The following is a 19,514-nucleotide window of genomic DNA, read 5'->3' on the forward strand; positions in this document are numbered from 1 at the left end:
GTGTGTGAAACTACCATTAGTTCACCAGTTTACTATGTTACAGCATGTTACACAAGTTGAGGTGTCATCTTTCTGTTTGTGCACCAAGTAGGTTGCTGGTGCAACATGTGCAAGTGAAAACAGTTTCCGAGAGCCATTGCATCTTTTTGTTCGTATGATTTGCTTCTGCCAATGAGGACTGCAAATGAAATCAGTTACATTGGTATAATATATTCACTCTATATATGTATCCTTTTCATAAGATTTGTAAACTTGATAATTCAAGTACTACTACCGCCATGACCATGATGAGTCTTGATGACTACTTTTGATTCAGGTAACAAAGTCTACCTTAGTTAAGTATGTGATGATTAGAGGTAGAACATGTTATATTCTGGGGTAGGGGCTGTAATGTTTGTTATGAACATGATATATTTTGGGCCACTGCTTCAAAACGTACAATTTATTTCTCTGAAACAACACATTTTCCTAATGATATCCAGCATGTCCAGTCAGAAATTGTTGTTGTAAAACCTGAAACATAATTAGTTTTCCCCAGTTTCCATGTCTACAACATGTAAATACATGTGTCTTCAGGTAAGGTGAAATGAGGTTTAACATCACATTCAAGATTATTGCACTTATATAGAGAAGTGTATGTGGCTGCGTGTACTTGTCTGGACTGATGCTGATTTTATAGTACCAGCTAGGGCTGGGACGGGTAACTTGGGTACTCGGGTCGGGTGGGTACTGAGTAGGACCCAGGTACCCACAGGACTACCCAGACCCGTGGTTAGTCACATGATATATTGTTTAATGACAAAAATTATCTAGAACTCTATGGTTACACTACACGTCACTAATGTTCGCATTTCTTTCTGACTATGCACCCATTCCTTCTGATTTTTCATATGGTTTAATAACGAAAACTTAATTCAACTTCAGTGTATGAATGACCAGATTGTTTAATACATATATATATCTTAATACGTTTTGCCAGGGCTATTCTAAAAATGTTCCCATTCGGACATTTTGAGACATCTCCTGAGACCTACAGTGTGTACCCGGGTAAGGTTGGATAATAGAGGGGTGGGTACCAAGGTAGTTAATTTGGACTCGTCCCAGCCCTAGTACTAGCCCACCATGGCATGAATACCCCACTCAGACGCAGTATGCTGACTCCCAGTCGACCAGTCCTTGTAAAGTTGTATTAGCCCCTGACTGTCGAGCAACAGGCAGGGTAACAACAAGTACCATCTTTTAACATCTTTTGGTAAATAATCCACATAAAACTACACAACTTAGTGAAAGTAATATGAAGAGAATACATTAGCCATCACAGATAAAATTTAGAAATATATCCAAAGCTGAAGGTCTAAAATTATCCAAATTTGGGGAGCTCCACTGAGACACGTCTTTGCTGTAGCGACAGGCAGTGATGTGAGGAAGGTCACATGGACAGCGGCGGTGGTCAGTGCAAAAAGGCAGGAGGGGGACTTTCGAAACAACTTTTATTTCTTCATCCAGGACCATCGCCGTACGCTGTCCTTTTGTTGTCGTAAGGTAAGCAGTGAATGCATTAATGAGTAATGCAGGATAAGTATACAAAAGTAAAAAATATTTAGATTTAGATTTCTTAGATACACTAAGTCAATTCCTGAGAGAGAATAATTCATAACATTGGTAAAAAGTATTTAAACGTCCAAGTGAAAGTGCTGAAATCACACTCCATAATTGGATTCTGAAACAAAACTATTTTGGAATGTGGCCTAAAGCAACCAACACAACGGTGCAGCTGTGTGGGATAAATGTTTTCATTGTATGATATGTAGACTTGGCTGCAGTGTCTAACCACTATATAATCTATCTCGTGTAGATCAGCAGCGGTGGGGTAGCCTAGTGGTAAAGCGTTCGCTCATCACACGGAAGACCCAATTTCTATTCTCCACATGGGTATAATATGTGAAGCCAGTTTCTGGTATCCCCTGTGATATTGCTGGAATATTGTTAAAAGTGGCATAAAACCAAACTCATTTAAACCCTAAGGGATACATCAGGAAGAGGTCAATGTAAGTGTTGCTATTTCTATTAATCCTACAAAAATAGCATTGCATAGATTGTTGAGTGTTTGAAACGAACTTCACTCTTGACATTGTGAATAATTTGCAATTAATGTCTGCAACTATCTTTCATGACTAACGTCATGTTGGGATACCATAAACCACTTGCTGCCCTTGGTCCTATTGCTCACAGTGAATGCCTGTCAGGGATTAATCCTCTGAGTAGATGACTGAAGGCATCATCAATGTTGTTACCAATAAGGCATGAATTGCCATAGGTTCTTGACACCGTAATGGATGAGCAGACAGAAAAGACATGTGAATGCGACTATAAAATACAAGGCAGAAGCAGACAGACTGGGAGCCAGCCTGATTGATGAAATTGCACAGCGCATCAAACACCAGGAATCTTTTTAACCCCAATGGCATATGTTTTCATTTGGCATGTTATTGGGAGGATTTCCATATTTTAAGTTTAGTTTTGGTCATTCAAATGGGATTATTAAAGTATCCCTTAAAGTACTAAAGTCTATAAGGTTGCTTTGTTGAGTATATTTGCAGTGAAATGTGTGCAGACACTAGAGTATAATTGTAGATGAGCCACCATGTGTTGAACTGCTCATGCAGATTGACTGCAGCTAACATTGGTTGCCCCTGACACCAATCACTGATCAATAACATTTTCTCTTGATCGGCAGGCGTTGATGGAAGCTCAAGACGGCCTCAATGTTTGCCTTGTATGTCTGTTAAGTGTTTCCCATGCTTACAGACTGGGTTTATTTTGATCATGTTTATCATTTTTTGGCTCAAAAGTAAACAATGTGTTTAGCTGTTGTTGCCGTATCCTCTCATCGGCACATTCAATTTCTGGTTTTGTATAAGTTTTTCTTTTCCATATATCGGTGCAGATTTTAATTTGAGAGTTAATGTACATCCCCGTTTTACTGATATATACTAAGAACAATATTTCAAAGAAATGGCGTTGTGGAATAGTAAAGTCAATATCTAGTCCACGCCCCGTGAACATTGAATGAGGCACATCTTCTGGGCATTTTGGATATCAAACGCCAGATAGTCTCCTGTGGTAACCATTGCCATTCTTGTAAGGCCTACCCAAGATGTTGCAAATTCTGGGAACGCCTAGCTCGGTTGCAAACCCTCTGGCCCAGAACATCCCAAAGGTGTTCAATCAGTGACGTGTAGAGATTTGGCTGGCCAGGGCAATGTTGTGACACTTTGCTGCTTCAGACAGTAGACTGCAACATGAGCTCAGTGAACTCAAAGTTCTGACCTAAGCGCTGGGATGACCACTGGACAAAACAGTTGGTCCACATAATGTTGATTGGTGATGTTCCCTTGCACGATCACCAGATCGATCCTGTTGTTGTGAGTCAAGCCAGCCAAACCAATGATGCTGCCTCCACTGTACCTATCATGCTCGTGGACTGCAGCCGGAAAGTACCTCTCTCCACACCTACTCCAAACACGTTGTCTACTAGTTACCATCTGTAAAGCATAAACAGAACCTTGATTAATCAGAAAACATAGTGTATCTCCAACATGTCCAATGCTGCTGTTGATGACCACCCAACTGCTGAGCTCAAATGTTGTCTGAGGTGCCTCTGTGTCACAGTCAGACGCATTCCTGTGGAAAGACATCTTGATTTCAGACCCGGCGGTTTACAACCTGTTTCGTATCGTTGAGGTCAAAAGCTGCAGCCCTGAAGATGTCCCTCAGTTCTGGTGCAGAAATGAACCTGTTCCTCCACATTCTCAACACAATGGTGTGGACAAAGAGATCCTGCTTTGGAGTCGTCTTTCTAGTCCTTCCTCTTAGTACCAATCCCAATCTTATCCCTGCCCGTTTGCCAATATCATTCTATCATTCGGAATATCACACTTCTTGGTTTACCATTGTTCATTTTCATGTACACTTTGGGATGCATTTTCCTGCTATGTACCCAAAAAATGAACCATGTGGTCGTCATGTTTATTAGCACATGCCAGACACCAGGATGTGTCACCGTGGACGGATGCAATGTGCAAAGCTTGAGTGAGTTAGCTATCTGCGTTCAGTAACTGTGTCTCATGAACAGTGATAGTTATTTCATTCTTACTGCTGAAATGACAGAGGTTTTCTTAGATGTTGTTCCTCTTATATATATCATAACACTAACAGTGAGAGGGTCATTTCGTTTAAAAGGCTATCAAACTGTAATACTCTTTTTGTACTTATAAATGTTGCTAAATATGTGTAAATATTGCTTACTATGTCATGTATATGATTATCAAAATCATCATTGTCAAATCAATAATTATGACAAATGCACTTGCCTCCTGAGAAAGTTACTTCTATGTACCTTTTGAAATATTGGTACCACTGCAACAAAGTGTGGCATTTGTAAAGGTATGCATACCTGTATACATGGTACATTTGTGTATGTCTTAGTATGGACCTATAACACAGAAGTCTTTACGGGAATTGATTATGCAGATAAACAATCAGAAATAGCCATAAAGGTAACTGAGAGTGACATTTATCAAGGTGTTGATATCGGTGGTATTATTATCTTTTTCCCAAGAAATCAAAGGCCAATGCTATCATGAGGCATGTATGTATGAGCACATGTTATTCTGGGAATATGTATTGACTTGGTCAGGCTAAACATAGAATGCCAGCTGATAGCTGTATTTCATCTGTCCTGTGATCTAGGTCAGGTTGGAGGAATTAGATTATTAATATTTGAAGGACTCTCACATCCCCAAGTCACAGAATTCACCAATGTGCTGCTATTTAGAGATTTATTATCCCAGTATGAGTGGTATGATAAATGTGATGAAGTTAAGGTCATCTCATCTTCCCGAGGCAAGAGCGTTAACTGACTTTAGAAGTCCAGTTTCCACCCTTGCCGAACAAGGCTGGAATTTCTGGGCTCGATCGTAGCGCCACCATTGGCTATTACCACTTATGTCCCTTCTAAGCCTCTCCTATGGACCAATCAGATTCCATCTCTCATATCACTTGCGTTTGCTTTACACAAAATGGTGGCGCCCAGTCAGGCAATCTGATTGATAATCAAGGTCTATATTGTGATAAAACGGGTCTTACATCGCGAAATGCTTCAAATCATGTGAGCACCTTGATTAAAAACATGAAAAGATTTGGAAAATATCTGCTGACGAGTTGGCGGTGCATGTGCTTTGCAAATCTTGCAATAGATCGAAATCTGCACAACAGTTTACAAACTGGATTTCGATTTCGGTGCGCAATTTTGATCGGACAATGCATAGACTCGTTAGTCCAGCCAAAATGTAACTCCATCATACAAGCCTAGTTCGGCAAGAGTGCAAACTGGACTTTTAAAGTCAGATAACTCTCTTGCCTCGGGAAGATGAGGTCACCTTTGTTGCAGCATGATTTGTTGATCACTGTATAGGATTTTAGTAAATAATATGTAGACGATAAAACTTTGCAGAATTATTGTATGCATGTCTCCAGGGCTGTCTGGGTAATATCACAGCTTGATCAGATCAATTTGAAGGACAGCTGATCTTGCTGATGTAATTGATAGAATGTGTATCTGCACTCATCCTCTGTACACTGCTGGTTTAGTATGATTCTGTGTGTGCATCCTGGTCATTGATGTGTATGCGAGGACAATATTACTCTTTAGGCACTTGCCCCAAGCAACTTGACCCTTTGTTAATGTTTAATAAAGATATCTTCATGTGCTGTTAAGCAAGAAGGTTTGTTTTTTTGACAGTGTGCAGATGCATCTTCCTTCATATGATAATAGTGAGGATCCCATTATTCATACAATGCATATCATGATTCATACGTCACAATTCGATACATATTGTTGCACACATATTTACGTCAGATTGTGTGGACGTATCTTAACTATTAATATTTCAGAGCAAGTTCAAAAGGAAAAGTTAGCTACAGACACACTATTTAGAGGCTGTTTTTAAATGTTAACTTTAAACACTTATTACAACACATTTCACATTTTGCAATATTTGACAGACAAAAACACAAGGGGTCATTAAACGAGTAGTAAGTAATTTATTTTAGCAAGTGTCTCATCTTGTATCGATACAGAAAAATCATATTGTGTATCATATCATCGCAGGAACACTCACGATGCACCGGTACCCCAGTGTATCATTGCACAACTTATGCACACACCCTCTTTGTCACAGCTGAAGGAGCATGATGAGCATGTGGTGGATTGTTGATGATGTTATCAACAACTGGTTTGCCTGGCCCACTGTCAGTGCAGAATGCTGTGATAAGGCTGGAATATTGCTGACCAGGGCTGACTACAGCAACTTTCATGTGTTTTCATAAGATATGTTATATGAGATATATGTTGTTGAACATGGTGACATTGAATGACAGATTTCAGTCCTTAGTAACCATGATTAATATTGTTCTATGAGCATGATAAATCTTTCAGTCATTGTTAAGTTTAATATCCACTTATTTTACCTTATTCTGACTCATACACTTAAAGTTAAAGCATTAAGTATGTGTCAGGATAAGTATTAATGATATTTTAACTCTTAAAAAATACATTTTCAATCTTAATTTCAGATTGATGGTATAATTAAGAGGAATGTCTCGTGACAGCAGCGAGGGAGAGCCTCTTGCAGACTGGGCCCTTGTCTCTAGTGAAGGGAACATTGAGGTAGGTGGATGCAGCTGGTTAGATGACCACAGTCACAGGTCATGCAGGTGTAGTACCTCGTCCCCAGTGAAGGGAACATTGAGGTAGGTGGATGCAGCTGGTTAGATGACCACAGTCACAGGTCATGCAGGTGTAGTACCTCGTCTCCAGTGAAGGGAACATTAAGGTAGGTGGATGCAGCTGGTTAGATGACCACAGTCACAGGTCATGCAGGTGTAGTACCTCGTCTCCAGTGAAGGGAACATTAAGGTAGGTGGATGCAGCTGGTTAGATGACCACAGTCACAGGTCATGCAGGTGTAGTACCTCGTCTCCAGTGAAGGGAACATTGAGGTGGGTGGATGCAGCTGGTTAGATGACCACAGTCACAGGTCATGCAGGTGTAGTACCTCGTCTCCAGTGAAGGGAACATTGAGGTAGGTGGATGCAGCTGGTTAGATGACCACAGTCACAGGTCATGCAGGTATAGTACCTCGTCTCCAGTAAGGGAACATTGAGGTAGGTGGATGCAGCTGGTTAGATGACCACAGTCACAGGTCATGCAGGTGTAGGACCTCGTCTCCAGTGAAGGGAACATTGAGGTGGGTGGATGCAGCTGGTTAGATGACCACAGTCACAGGTCATGCAGGTGTAGTACCTCGCCTCAAGTGATCTTGGTGATTAGCAGGGTTAGAAATTAACACTTTCCTGTTGGCCCAGGGTTAGTACAACAAATTCTTGTAGGCTAGTACAAATTTCCAAATTAATTTCCAAACTTCCCCATTGTTTTAACATTACAAGGGCATTTAATCTTTACCCGGGCTAGTGAAGTTTTTGAGTTGAGCTCTAACCCTGGATTACTTTGGAACCATGTCTCCAGCACACATCCTGATCACGGCTTATAATGCTTTTATCTGAATTGATCAATATGTTGTTGGATGTTATATCAGCATTTATGTTTATACCACAGGCAGAGGAGGCTTCGAGTGGTAGTTCAAGTGATGAGTTTGTCAATGTCACTCATCAGGGGGTGGTCGTCTTTGGTAGACACCGATCTCCTTCTGTAGAGACTGACTCACAGCCTAAGAGCATGGGTAAGTTGTTGTTATGCAGGTGTACACATCGGAATAAAGCAAGACCACTTATCAATATCATACAATCCCCTGCCAAGAAATTGGGCGGGGGATATAGGAACGGAGTTTTCTGTCTTTCTGTCAGTCCACTTCTCAAAGGGGACAAATTTTCTCAAAAACTATTTACTGGTAAGTCAGAGAAATGAAATTTTACACACTGATTTTACTGGTCATGATCTCAAATGAGTTTGACAATTGGTGTTTTTTACAGAGTTATGGCCCTTGCTCCATGCTTTTCAACTTAGTGCATACTTGTGAAATGGTGACAGTTTTTCTCAGAAACTACTGCAGTTACATGAATGAAAGTTTGCATGCTTATCTAACAGATACTTGTCAAGACTGAGTAAGTTGTTCCCTTGAATTATTTCTTTTACAGAGTTACCATGTTATTTTACTAGGTGCATAGTGTGTGCAATGGATAAGTTTGCTAAGAAATTACTGAACTTAGCTAATCTAAGAGATACCTATCAATATATATTCTATGATACAAAGATATCTCTCAGTAAAAGGAGGGAAGTTATATGCTCTATTTGTAGATTTTGCAAAGGCTTTGAAAAGGGTTAACTTGTGATCCCTCTTTCAAAGACATGGGTTAAGTAGCAGAATTGGAAAGTTATTTTGTTCTTTATATAAAAATGTGAAGGTGTATGTTCGGAACAATGGCGCTATATCGGATAATTTTGTAAGTACCATGGGTGTCCAACAAGGGTGTATACATCTTCCCGAGGCAAGTGAGTTAACTGACTATAAAAGTCCAGTTTCCACCCTTGCTGAACTAGGCTGGTATTATGGAGTTACATTTTGGCTTGACTAACGAGTCTATGCATAGTCCAATTAAATATCGCGCACCGAAATCGAAATCCGGCTCGTAAACTGTCGTTCAGAATTCGGTTGATTGCAGGATTTGCAAAGCATGTGCACCGCCAATTGATGTCAGCAGATATTTTCCAAATCTTTTCATGTTTTTAATCAAGGTGCTCACGTGATTTGATGCATTTCGCGATGTAAGACCCGTTTTATCACAATATAGATCTTGGGCGCCACCATTTTGGGTGAAGCAAATGCAAGTGATATGAAAGGTGGAGTCACATTTGTCCATAGGAAAGGCTTAGAGGGGACATAACTGGTAGTAGCCACTGGTGGCGCTATGATCGAGACAAGTAGTTCCAGCCAAGTTCGCCAAGGTTGGAAACTGGACTTTTAAAGTCAGTTAACTCTCTTGCTTCTGGAAGATGGGGTGTATATTAAGTCCCTTTCTCTTTTCCTTTATCCTAAATGAATTAGCATATCAAATACAAAATAATTGCACTGATGGAATGCAACTACATCCCGAAACTATTAAATTATTTCTGCTTCTTTTCGCTGATGATATAGACATTTTCTCAAGCACAATACCTGGCTTGCTAAAGCAAATACATGTATTAGAGAGTTATTGTGACGGGAAAAACTTACTGTAAATATGGATGAAACCAAAGTTGTAGTTTTTTTTAAATGGTGGTAACGTATCCAGAAAAGATAAATGGCATTATTGAGGGAAACCTGTAGAAGTTGTTCCATTTTATAAATACTTAGGTGTGTGTTTTACAAGTAGATTAACTTGGTTAAAGAATGCACATAACATTTCATAGGAAGCCAAGACAATTTTTGTAGGCATATTAAAAAGTCTAAGAGTTTGGGACAAAATTACATATGATGTTTACTTTAAAATACTTGATATAAAAAGAAGGCCGATACTATTGTATGGATCAGAAATTTGGGGCCTAGAACATTTGGTTATTGAAAAGATACATTATTTGCATGTAATAAGGTCTTGGGTATAAAATCTAGCACAGAAAATGCAAGGGTATATGGTGAATGCAGAAGGTTTCCCATGTGTATCTATAGTTATGTAAAGGTTTCTTAAATACTGGGTCAAGTTATTAGATATGCCATCTTAAAGATACCCTAGAAAATGTTATAATGTGATGCTTCTCTACGACAGCCATGTGAGACTAAATTGTGCATCAAAAGTGTTATACGAATGTGGATATGGTTATATCTGGTTACGGCAACATGTAGACATGCCACAGCATTTCTTCACCCGTATGAAACAGACTTTAAGAGATATGTACATCCAAAAATGGCATGGTTCCTTCTCCAGTTCTAGAAAAGCAAATTACTACACCTCATGTAAGACTATTATGGTACTAGAACCTTATCTATTAAGTGTAAATTTACATAAGTTTAGAATATTTATGACAAATTTATCTATGTTCATTAATCATGCTATGAAACTAAGAAAATGTATGAATTTGTAACAGCCCAGACTACTATAGGCCTTTGGCCTCATCAGCACCATAAATAGAGATTGATTGATTGATACTTATCAAGTTATTTTTATCCAGAGAAGGGGCCTTTTGTGTGTATTAATTTCACATTTAGTCATTTTTTCTGATGAAATAAAGCGGTTCAAAGTGCCTATCTCTTCTTAGGGCTATATTGGACTCTATTTTATAGTTTAAACTGAGATTTGTTTAAGAAAAACATTTTAAGATTCCTTGAGGTGATAATTTCGTCATAGCATGATGACAGTAGTGGTTTGATATGTTGCTGTTGCGCTTAACACTTTCATGCTTGCAATCACGTATCTAAGAAACTGGTGTCAAATTTTGTCATTCTGAATTCAGCTTCATTAGAGATGTCGGCCCTGCTACGGAGCTCCCTAGATGAGATAGATCAGAGTGGGGCTATGGAGGACATTTGGCCTCTAGCTGACAGTGCAAGGGAGGAGACGGGAGATCCAGGTCACAGGGAAGGTCTTCTTGGTGCCTCTCTGACAGCCAGTGCAGCCTCCACTGGAGATGAGTCTACTGACATTATATCAGAGGATGAAAAGGATGACAAGGGAGAGAATGCAGAGCCTTCTCATGATGTAGTGTTGCCGTCCAGCATCAATATATCATCTTCCCTGTCTTCCCTGTCTCAAGTCCCAGGACTTACTGCCTCTGCTGACACTTCTCATCTGAGTGCTGATGATGGTGCTGAAGCCTCTGATGATGGGGTAATTTCTCTGTCCACCGGTTCCATGAAGAGTTCCGGGTGTGAGAGAATGAGTTACCAACACTCCGGGGCTGAAGCTGGTGTAGAGGTGGATCCAGATACTGAGATTCTTGAAGCTGATCAATCTCCTTGCTTCCCCATGCTCTCAGGTTTCGGGACCACAGATGCTGATGATGTTGCATCTCCTGTTGCTGGAGGACAGCACAGTGAAGAAGGTGCTGAGAGTGGGGATGAGGGAGCTGGTGGAGAAGATAAAGAGTGGCTCAAGTATCCATTGGAGAACTCATCAGATGAAAGGTGCCATACTATCAGGTGTGATTGAGAGTGTTTTATATTTAGTTGTTTAAACATGTTAAAAGTGGTAGATAATATAAATGCATTTCAAGTTAATCAGAGAAGATAGCTGTTGGATGTATTGTCTGATTTTGAAATAATTAATAGAATGTGTATCCAATGCTTCTGTACTGTGTCCACAGATTGGGTGATGGGCGTGTGATAGTAGCACCACCTGGTGCTGACCTAGCAAGTTTGGCAGCCGATCTGGATCTAGTCAACAAATCTGACACATCCAGTGACACTAGTGGTAGGAGTTGTGTATTCCGTAGTTACGCTTAACATCCGATTAGGAGATTTCCAGATAAATTTATTTTTTTAACTTATCCTGCATTACCCCTTAATGTATTTACTGCTGTAAAAGAAAGTTGTTCCAACCTGAAGTGTGGTAAAACCCTCGCACAGCTACCACATGACCAGAAAGTAGTGATGTCACATTAGGGCACATTACTGCTTTGTCAGTCTTCACAGACAGACATGAATTTTGAGAAATAAAGCTGGACAGTTTCCAGCATTCTCTATTTATTAATACTTCATCGTTTTTCAACTTCCCATTGTGTTGTTGTGTATGGTTTGTGCCTTCTGGTATTATCAATACGTAATTTGTAGCAGTTTGCTGCTCGTTTGTGGCTCTCAGTCATGGTAATTACCGGCCTATTGTTGTTCCAATCCACCATCTTGATTTCGCCATGCGGTCTCGATCTTTGTCGTGTATTGTGAATTCATTCATTTTTGTCGTGGTAATTTTTACCTCATTCTATTTGTGTGTTTGAAGTGTTACCTTACACTTATATCATATAATGTCTCCCTTTTAAACGTGTTTGCATTTTTTAGTTATAAGTTGTTTTTTGTTGCCCGTTGCGTGTTTACACGTTTGTCAATATGACTTTGCTTAAGTTACAGATTTATGCCTCGTATTGTTTGTGATGGGAACAAGTCTGGCAAGGACCCTCATCTGTTGTGGTCAGACTGCACAGACCCTTGCTCCACAGAGTGTTGTTTTTGTACTCCCCTGTCTACTGCTGACTTCATGCTCTACATGAAAGCCGTTAGTAAGTGCGTACTCAGCGTGCTCGCCGACACCCCGGGATGTCTGATGTTGCAGCTACACCATCTTCTTCGGCTTCAAATGACGCGCCAGTCTCTTTGTTTTGCAGTCGACCACCTCATCGTCTTCGACGTTGACAAGTACAACATCTGCTCTGCTGATGGTTACATCCTCACAGTTGGCGATGACTCGTCAGGAGAATATGACGATCCCGACAGCGACGTCTGTGCCAATCTATGTCTTTGCTGCGGCTCCGGTGCTTCCACCACCCTTGGCGATGTCAACTCCCTTGATGTCTATGTTGACGGCGCCGGCACTAGCAATCTTCAACCCTTACATGATGACTACGGTGCCGGCAACTGTGGGGCCACCTGGCTACGGGCCTCTTCCTGCTTTCCCTGTTCCAACCGTAGCCTTACCAGACTGCGCCACAGCATGTGCTTCCCTCTTTTATGGATCCTGCCTGGCTGCATGCTTGGATGCAGTCCTTGATTTGTCAGTCCATGGCACCAGTGGTATCTCCTGCCCACATGGTGCCAGCTACTTCTTCCGTGACTTTGGTACCTCCTGCCATGACACCCGACTTTTCCATTAACAGGGGTGAGAATTTTCTACATATCCGCAAATTTTTCGCGAATTTTAGTGACCACAAATTTGTTAAAATCTGATGATTTCCCCCAATATACACCCAAGTTATGCAAAGAAGATTCAGCGGAAAAGGAAAATATCCAATTCTCATCACTGCATTAACCATGTTAACTGTACCTCCTGCGGCGCTGCCGGCACCTCTCTCATCTACACTCTTGGCGCCTATTGTGGATAGGGATCTACCATTATTAGATCGGCATGTGGATCGGCATCAGCCAGCTCCTCTTAGCACAGTTCTAAATTGTCCCATTCACGTCCCATGGCGCTCTCGGAGCCACTCTCCTGTCCAAAGGAAGGATCAGACATGGCTTCAGATCGGACTCATCGGAGGGATCTTACTTCCTGAACTATGAGCTGCCCTCTCCGGAGGTCGACACACATCTTACTATGACTCAAGTTATAGACTGCATGGCTGACTGTTTATCATCTGTTGCACCGTCCCCGGGACCAGACATAGATGAAAAGGATACGATCTGGTCCAACCCTACGTCTTTACCTCCAGATCCTATGCTCCCACCTCAGCACTGAATGAGGACAAACATTCTTTTACTCCGTTATGCACTCCATGCATTAGACGTCACACGGGTCTGTTTTGAGCATGGCACTCTTGGGCTGTGCTTGGATTTCATCACTATAAATCAACTGCCAGGACAGCCAGAAAGGTCTTACACCATCCCACCCCTCTTGTCAATCGTTTGAGCAGACGACGAAGAGCAGCTTTTATTGTGCCCTGTACGTGCGTGTGTCCTGAGATGCTCTAAGGCTCAATGCAAGTCTTGGAAGCGGCGGAGGTATCTCGTAATACCATCTCCTTATAGCTACGTGCAATTATTCTTCCAGCGTATGGGGCAGCCGGTTTAGACCCTCCCAAGGCCAATAACCTGCACGAAATTAGAGCGGTTGCATCAACCATGGATCGCCTTAGCAACTGCTCCCTTAAGTCTGTTATGGAAGGGTGTTTCTGGCGATTTAATACCGTTTTTGCCAGTCATTATTTACATGATATTGCATTGGAGGATGTCTCAACAAGTCACCAACCTTTATCGCCATTGATCATCGTAGACTATTGATCAGGCCCGTCGACCTGTCTGGTTTTTATCACCTCAGATATGGGACACACATGCTGTTAACATTCCCCCAGTAGGTCAGTTTGAGATTTTAGCGCATGCTTTTTTCTATTACTGTTCCCTTATCCGGTCTTCCTATATTCCTTCACTTATGTTTTCATTCAGACAGGAATGGTCATTGCTCAGGGTGTTGTACTGTTTCTTGGGAGGGGCCCACATCCCTACTATCTGATAAATATGCATTAAGGAGTAATGCAGGATAAGTTAATAAATTTGGTAAAATCTAAAGGCCCTCCCATGGAGTGCTACATCCTCACGAAGTTTCAAATGTTACGTTCCAAAGTAGTAATGTGCACTAATGTGAACCACTTCCGGGTCATGTGGCGGCTTTGTGAGGGTACTACCGCACTTCACATCTTTCTTTTGCAGCTAAACCTCTCACGTCTCCTCTTTCTGTCAAAAGACAGCAGTAAATGCTTTAAGGAGTATTGCAGGATAGGTATACAAATGTAAAAGAAATTTAGATTTTACTAAATTTATTATTTGAATCTTGGTGTCTGTTTATTATATATATTCATTGCTTAGGTATCAACGAATGGGTATACATTATTTTTCAGATTCAGATTTTGTCCGTCTTGATGCCCTGTCATCTTGTTCATCATCTAATGAAAATTCTGATACGGAAGGAGATGAGGTGTTCAGGGAAGAGTTATCTGCCCCAAGTGCAGCAGAAATGCAAGCAGCAGCCACAACTATAGACGTCATGGCAGAGTCTGTGTCATCAGTGAGTTCAGGGTTCCGTTTCCTGCCTCAACAGATCCAACCAGGTACATAAAACTTATCATGATTTCTTGTTTTTAAAACTAGCTTTCTAACGTGCCATTTGTGTCTTGTGCTTGATGAACATCAAGTAGAATTCCATTTAACCCTGCTAATGTTGCATAAATGTACCTAATACTTTACTCTTTTGAAAGTCAATCTCCATATGCCCATAGTGAAATTTGCAAGTACAGAAAAACATGTTTCTTTAAGAGGTACAACCAGGAAATAATACAAGTCTTCATCATGTTTATTGTGATGGTTATGTCTTACAAATGTCTGATTTCAGTAGCTACAGTAGAAGTAATTAGTCTGGGTCCAGAAGTGACACTCCAAAAACATATCTCAATAAAACATGTTCGATATTTGTTATCACTGCAGTCCAAGATGTGCAGGATCCACCAATGCTGCACCCCAATGTGCTACACCCCCTGATGCAGGATCCACCCATTATGGACCCCCATATGCAGGATCCACCAATGCTGGATGCCCATGTGCTGGACCCCCCTGTGCAGGATCCACCAATGCGTGATGCCCATGTGCTGGACCCCCATATGCAGGATCCATCCATGTTGGATGCCCATGTGCTGGACCCCCATATGCAGGATCCACCCATGCTGGATGCCCATGTGCTGGACCCCCATATGCAGGATCCAACCATGCTGGATGCCCATGTGCTGGACCCCCATATGCAGGATCCACCCATGCTGGATGCCCATGTGCTGGACCCCCATATGCAGGATCCACCCATGCTGGATGCCCATGTGCTGGACCCCCATATGCAGGATCCACCCATGCTGGATGCCCATGTGCTGGACCCCCATATGCAGGATCCACCCATGCTGGATGCCCATGTGCTGGTCCCCCATATGCAGGATCCACCCATGCTGGACCCCCCTGTGCAGGATCCACCAATGGTGGCCCCGCCTGTGCTTGTCCTGCCAGTTGATGACCCCCCTATGGTTGTAGCACCTGCTGCTGAAGAAGATGATGATGATGATGACAATGGTGATGGTGATACCGAGTCGGTGACAGGAAATAGCGTGGATGACCGTGTTGAAAGTGATCAAAGCGATCAAAACTCTGTGCACCAAAATGAGGATGAGGACCAGCCTTTTGATGATATCGGGGATATCCCATTGGATGCTGGCAATGTTGCAAGGCAGTACATCCACAAGCCCAACAAGAGTCTCAACTGGACTCTGGATGTCATAGTCATCATGGTGGTTCTTCTGGCGATCGGCATCGGGATTGGACACTCAATAGGTAGACATTATTTTCATTGCCATAATCCTGTTAATTCTAGTTGATGAGATGATCCTGTCTTCATGTTCTGCCTGACAATTACAGTTCGAAACAAAACATGTCCTTATTAGCTGTGTGACCATGGTAACCATGTCAAACAAATTGCTTCATCACTTACCCCATGGGACAATGTAGAAGAGGGATGAAGAATGTTATCTTTGTCACTGTTTGCATCAGTGTGCCAAGGGACATAATACTGGATCCATGTTTCATTAATATACAATCTCATTAAAATCAAATCTTAGTTCTCGCTACCGCTAAACAAGATCTGAGGACATCCCATTACGGGTCACGTCAGACCGACCTTTCACAAATTTTGACCTACAATAGAAAATGACTGACAAGAAGTCGACATTAGCCAATCAGAAGGCAGCTTTCTCGTGCTTTAGGTGACCAAACTGCAGCATGAAAATGCTGACCTAACATCTAGACTAGCTGCCATGCAGTACAAAAAATTGTCCTGCCAGAAACTAGTGGTTTACGTCACTTGTTTCAAACTGGTTACTACGCTTTGAAACATATTTTTACAAATTCTTGATTTAGAATTGGGAACAAAAGAACTTTCTGGAATGGCTAATGACCTAGATTGTATGGATTCAGTCATAAAGCCTGTAACTGTCGTTCGGAATACCCTGTGTTAAGTCTTTCAAGGTTGCATGGTCAGAAATCACATTCCAACCGTCACTTTCACGATCAGTTAAGCGACACTTTGATTGGTCGGATGAAAAGTCTTTCTGATGTGACCCATAATTGGATGTCTTCAGATCCTTGTCTAGCGGTAGCGAGAACTAAGATATGATTTTATTTAAATTGATTGATATGGATTTGTTCATCAAATTCCAACTATTTGCACATATTATTTGCAAATTGGTATTCATTTACCAATTAGGTTTGCAAGTTAGTGGTTGAGATACCGTGACTGTTTCAGGTTCAGTGAGAGAGCATTTCCTTCAGCATGAGATGAACTTGGCCCAGGAGAGTCGACTGTCTGTCCTCAAGGGGGACCTGTTCCAGTGTCACCAAAAGAAGAGGTACATCGAGGACAGGAGACAGGTACAGCATCAACGGAGTGGAGAGGCGACATAAATAACCCCTGTCAGACAATAGGTCTGTAGGTCTGAGGGATAGTCATCTGTAATCAGTACAAGTCAGTTGCACTGAGACTGTCAGAAGGAGAGGGGACAGTTACTTGGGAAGCTCTAGTATGTTTTTATTTTGTTGTGAAATGTGATATAGTGTTTGGCTTGGTACAAAAGGCAGATATGTCAGTTTTAAAAATGGTGGTCATATGCATCTTCCCAAGACAAGAGGGTTCACTGACTATAAAAGTGCAGTTTCCACCCTTGCCAAACTAGGCTGGAATACCAGAGTTATATTTTGGCTGGACTAACGAGTCTATGCACAGTCCAATCAAAGTCGTGTAACAAAATTGACATTCGGTTCATAAACTGCCATGCAGATTTCTGAGGACTACAGGATTTGCAAAGCATGTGTACTGTCAAGTCAATGTCAACAGATATTTTCCAAACCCTTTCATGTTTTGAATCAAGGTGCTCAAGTAATTTGATAAACTTTGCGAAGGTAAGAATCTGATTGGTCAATAGGAGGGACAAAGAAGGGAAATAACTCGTAAAAGCCACTGGTAGCACTGTTGTCGAGCCACGAAATTCCAGCCTAGTTCAGAAAGGGTTAACTCCCTTGCCTCGGGAAGAGGGATCATATGCTACACAGCTTAGGAAACCATGTCTTTACAAGCAGGAAGTAGTTTGCTGGGCTGTTTTCTGATGCATGGTTTCCCTGTTGTGACAAATGAAATTTGACTGTGTAGGAGGAGTGGGAACAGAGACTTTGGATAGTTGCCAAGCAGGAGAAAACCAACAGTCAATTGAGAGATCAGCTGGCCATCTTGGAGAAGGAGATGATCACCAAGATATCAACTCTAGAGCAGAGTGAAGAGGTAACTATGCCCCTAAGTTAACTGTGGTGCAAGATGCTACATTACACCTTATTAAATTGTTAATGATTTTTGAAGAATTATCTGAAAATGTTTTTCGAAATCCATTCTATCTAGCGATATGAAAAATGACAATGTAATATATTGCTGACAACCTTGAATGACATAAAACTGTAAGCACTTTTTTGTAGATTAAGAAAGATCTAAGACAAACCAGTATTGATCTGAGGAATGAGGTGAACCAACTGCAGCATGACAACGCTGAGTTGACATCTAGACTTGCTGCCATGCAGTACAAAACTGTCCTGCCAGATCACAAGGCCAAGGAGAGTGAGAGGGTCATTGAGGAGTTGAAGACTAGAGCTGTCCTTCTGGAAGTTGAAAATGATGATCTGAAGGCTGAGATTCAACGTCTGCGTAATCTCCTTCATGCTAGTAATGGTGCTCACCTGACCGTCAGTGTGGAAGATGATGGCTACGAGTCGATGGAAGAAGTAACTGAAGTCACAACAGCATCTTGTCTCACTGAAGGTCATGGGCATGTGACGGATCTGAAGGCGCGTATCAACTTGTTGGAGCAGGAGAATGCAGACATGAGAGCTGAGATAGGTCGGCTGCGGTACAAGTCACACCCTGGGAACGTGCACAGCAAGGTGCAGGAGGTGCAAGATGTGACTGAAGACCATGACTGGATTGTACAGCCAACACAAGATGACATCAGTGGTGAGTTACTCAAGGCAGGATGGCATGATGCTAGATTGATTTTAACATGACATTTTGATACTTGTGTAGTAGAGAAGTGGGATGTATTTTAGATTATCAGTACCAAGGGGCTGTTTAACATGTTTAAGCTCATGTTATGACATATTGTTCATTATCTGTCCATCAATCATCTGCCTGTAATTCTGTCCATTAACTTTCAACTTGTTCTCTGAACTGGCTGAAGGGATGAACCAGGAACTTTAGGGAGGATATCTAGATTGGTATTGTGACACTTAAGAATCTTCTTCTCTGAAACCACAACAGCTAAGAAAGTGTGAAGGTGATCAGTGACTCCAGTGTTTAATGTCCGCCAGTCATAGGGAATGGCAGCACAAGAAAATACTGGACATCACTACATTTTGCTTATCATGTTCATTGACATCTTTTGAATTCTTATCAAATACTGTACCGTTCTTCCTCCTAAAATATGTTGACAGTGTCACCTGCATTATGGCAGTTTCCTTGGTCTTGAATCATGTCACCCTTTAGCTCTGACAGGCTAAAAGAAAAATTGTTTTAGTTCTCAGGCACCGCCGCATCATTATTAAGTCTGTTGCACGTTTTGTGTTTATTTCCATTTAAAAAATAATAAAATTGGTAAATATTCCGCAAGTCAAACATGACCCCAGCAGTGAAATTATTTCTTTTCGAAAGCCATTACCTGAGGACCAAGTTTTATGTTTTTTTAAGCCATAAAT

General features: G+C 41.5%; 1 protein-coding gene across 3 annotated transcripts in view; it reads left to right on the forward strand.

Annotated features, from left to right (window-relative positions):
* The window catches only part of LOC124135747, a 30,596-nt gene that overhangs the window by 4,345 nt on the left and 6,737 nt on the right, over positions 1-19,514 (forward strand). For 2 of the 3 annotated variants that reach the window (XM_046501270.2, XM_046501271.2), the window contains exons 2-10: positions 6,637-6,730; positions 7,679-7,802; positions 10,508-11,192; positions 11,357-11,463; positions 14,594-14,803; positions 15,177-16,061; positions 17,029-17,153; positions 17,929-18,057; positions 18,246-18,777. In XM_046501270.2, coding sequence (XP_046357226.1) covers positions 6,659-6,730; positions 7,679-7,802; positions 10,508-11,192; positions 11,357-11,463; positions 14,594-14,803; positions 15,177-16,061; positions 17,029-17,153; positions 17,929-18,057; positions 18,246-18,777 — 2,869 coding nt within the window. In that variant the 5' untranslated portion in view covers positions 6,637-6,658. Of the gene's footprint in view, positions 1-6,636; positions 6,731-7,271; positions 7,311-7,678; positions 7,803-10,507; positions 11,193-11,356; positions 11,464-14,593; positions 14,804-15,176; positions 16,062-17,028; positions 17,154-17,928; positions 18,058-18,245; positions 18,778-19,514 lie in introns of those variants that run through there. The other variant, XM_046501272.2, reaches the window with a different exon arrangement.

This window comes from Haliotis rufescens, unplaced genomic scaffold (genome assembly GCF_023055435.1).
Source record: "Haliotis rufescens isolate VD_foot unplaced genomic scaffold, xgHalRufe1.0.p SCAF_1, whole genome shotgun sequence".
In the NCBI taxonomy this organism is placed as follows: Eukaryota; Metazoa; Mollusca; class Gastropoda; order Lepetellida; family Haliotidae; genus Haliotis; species Haliotis rufescens.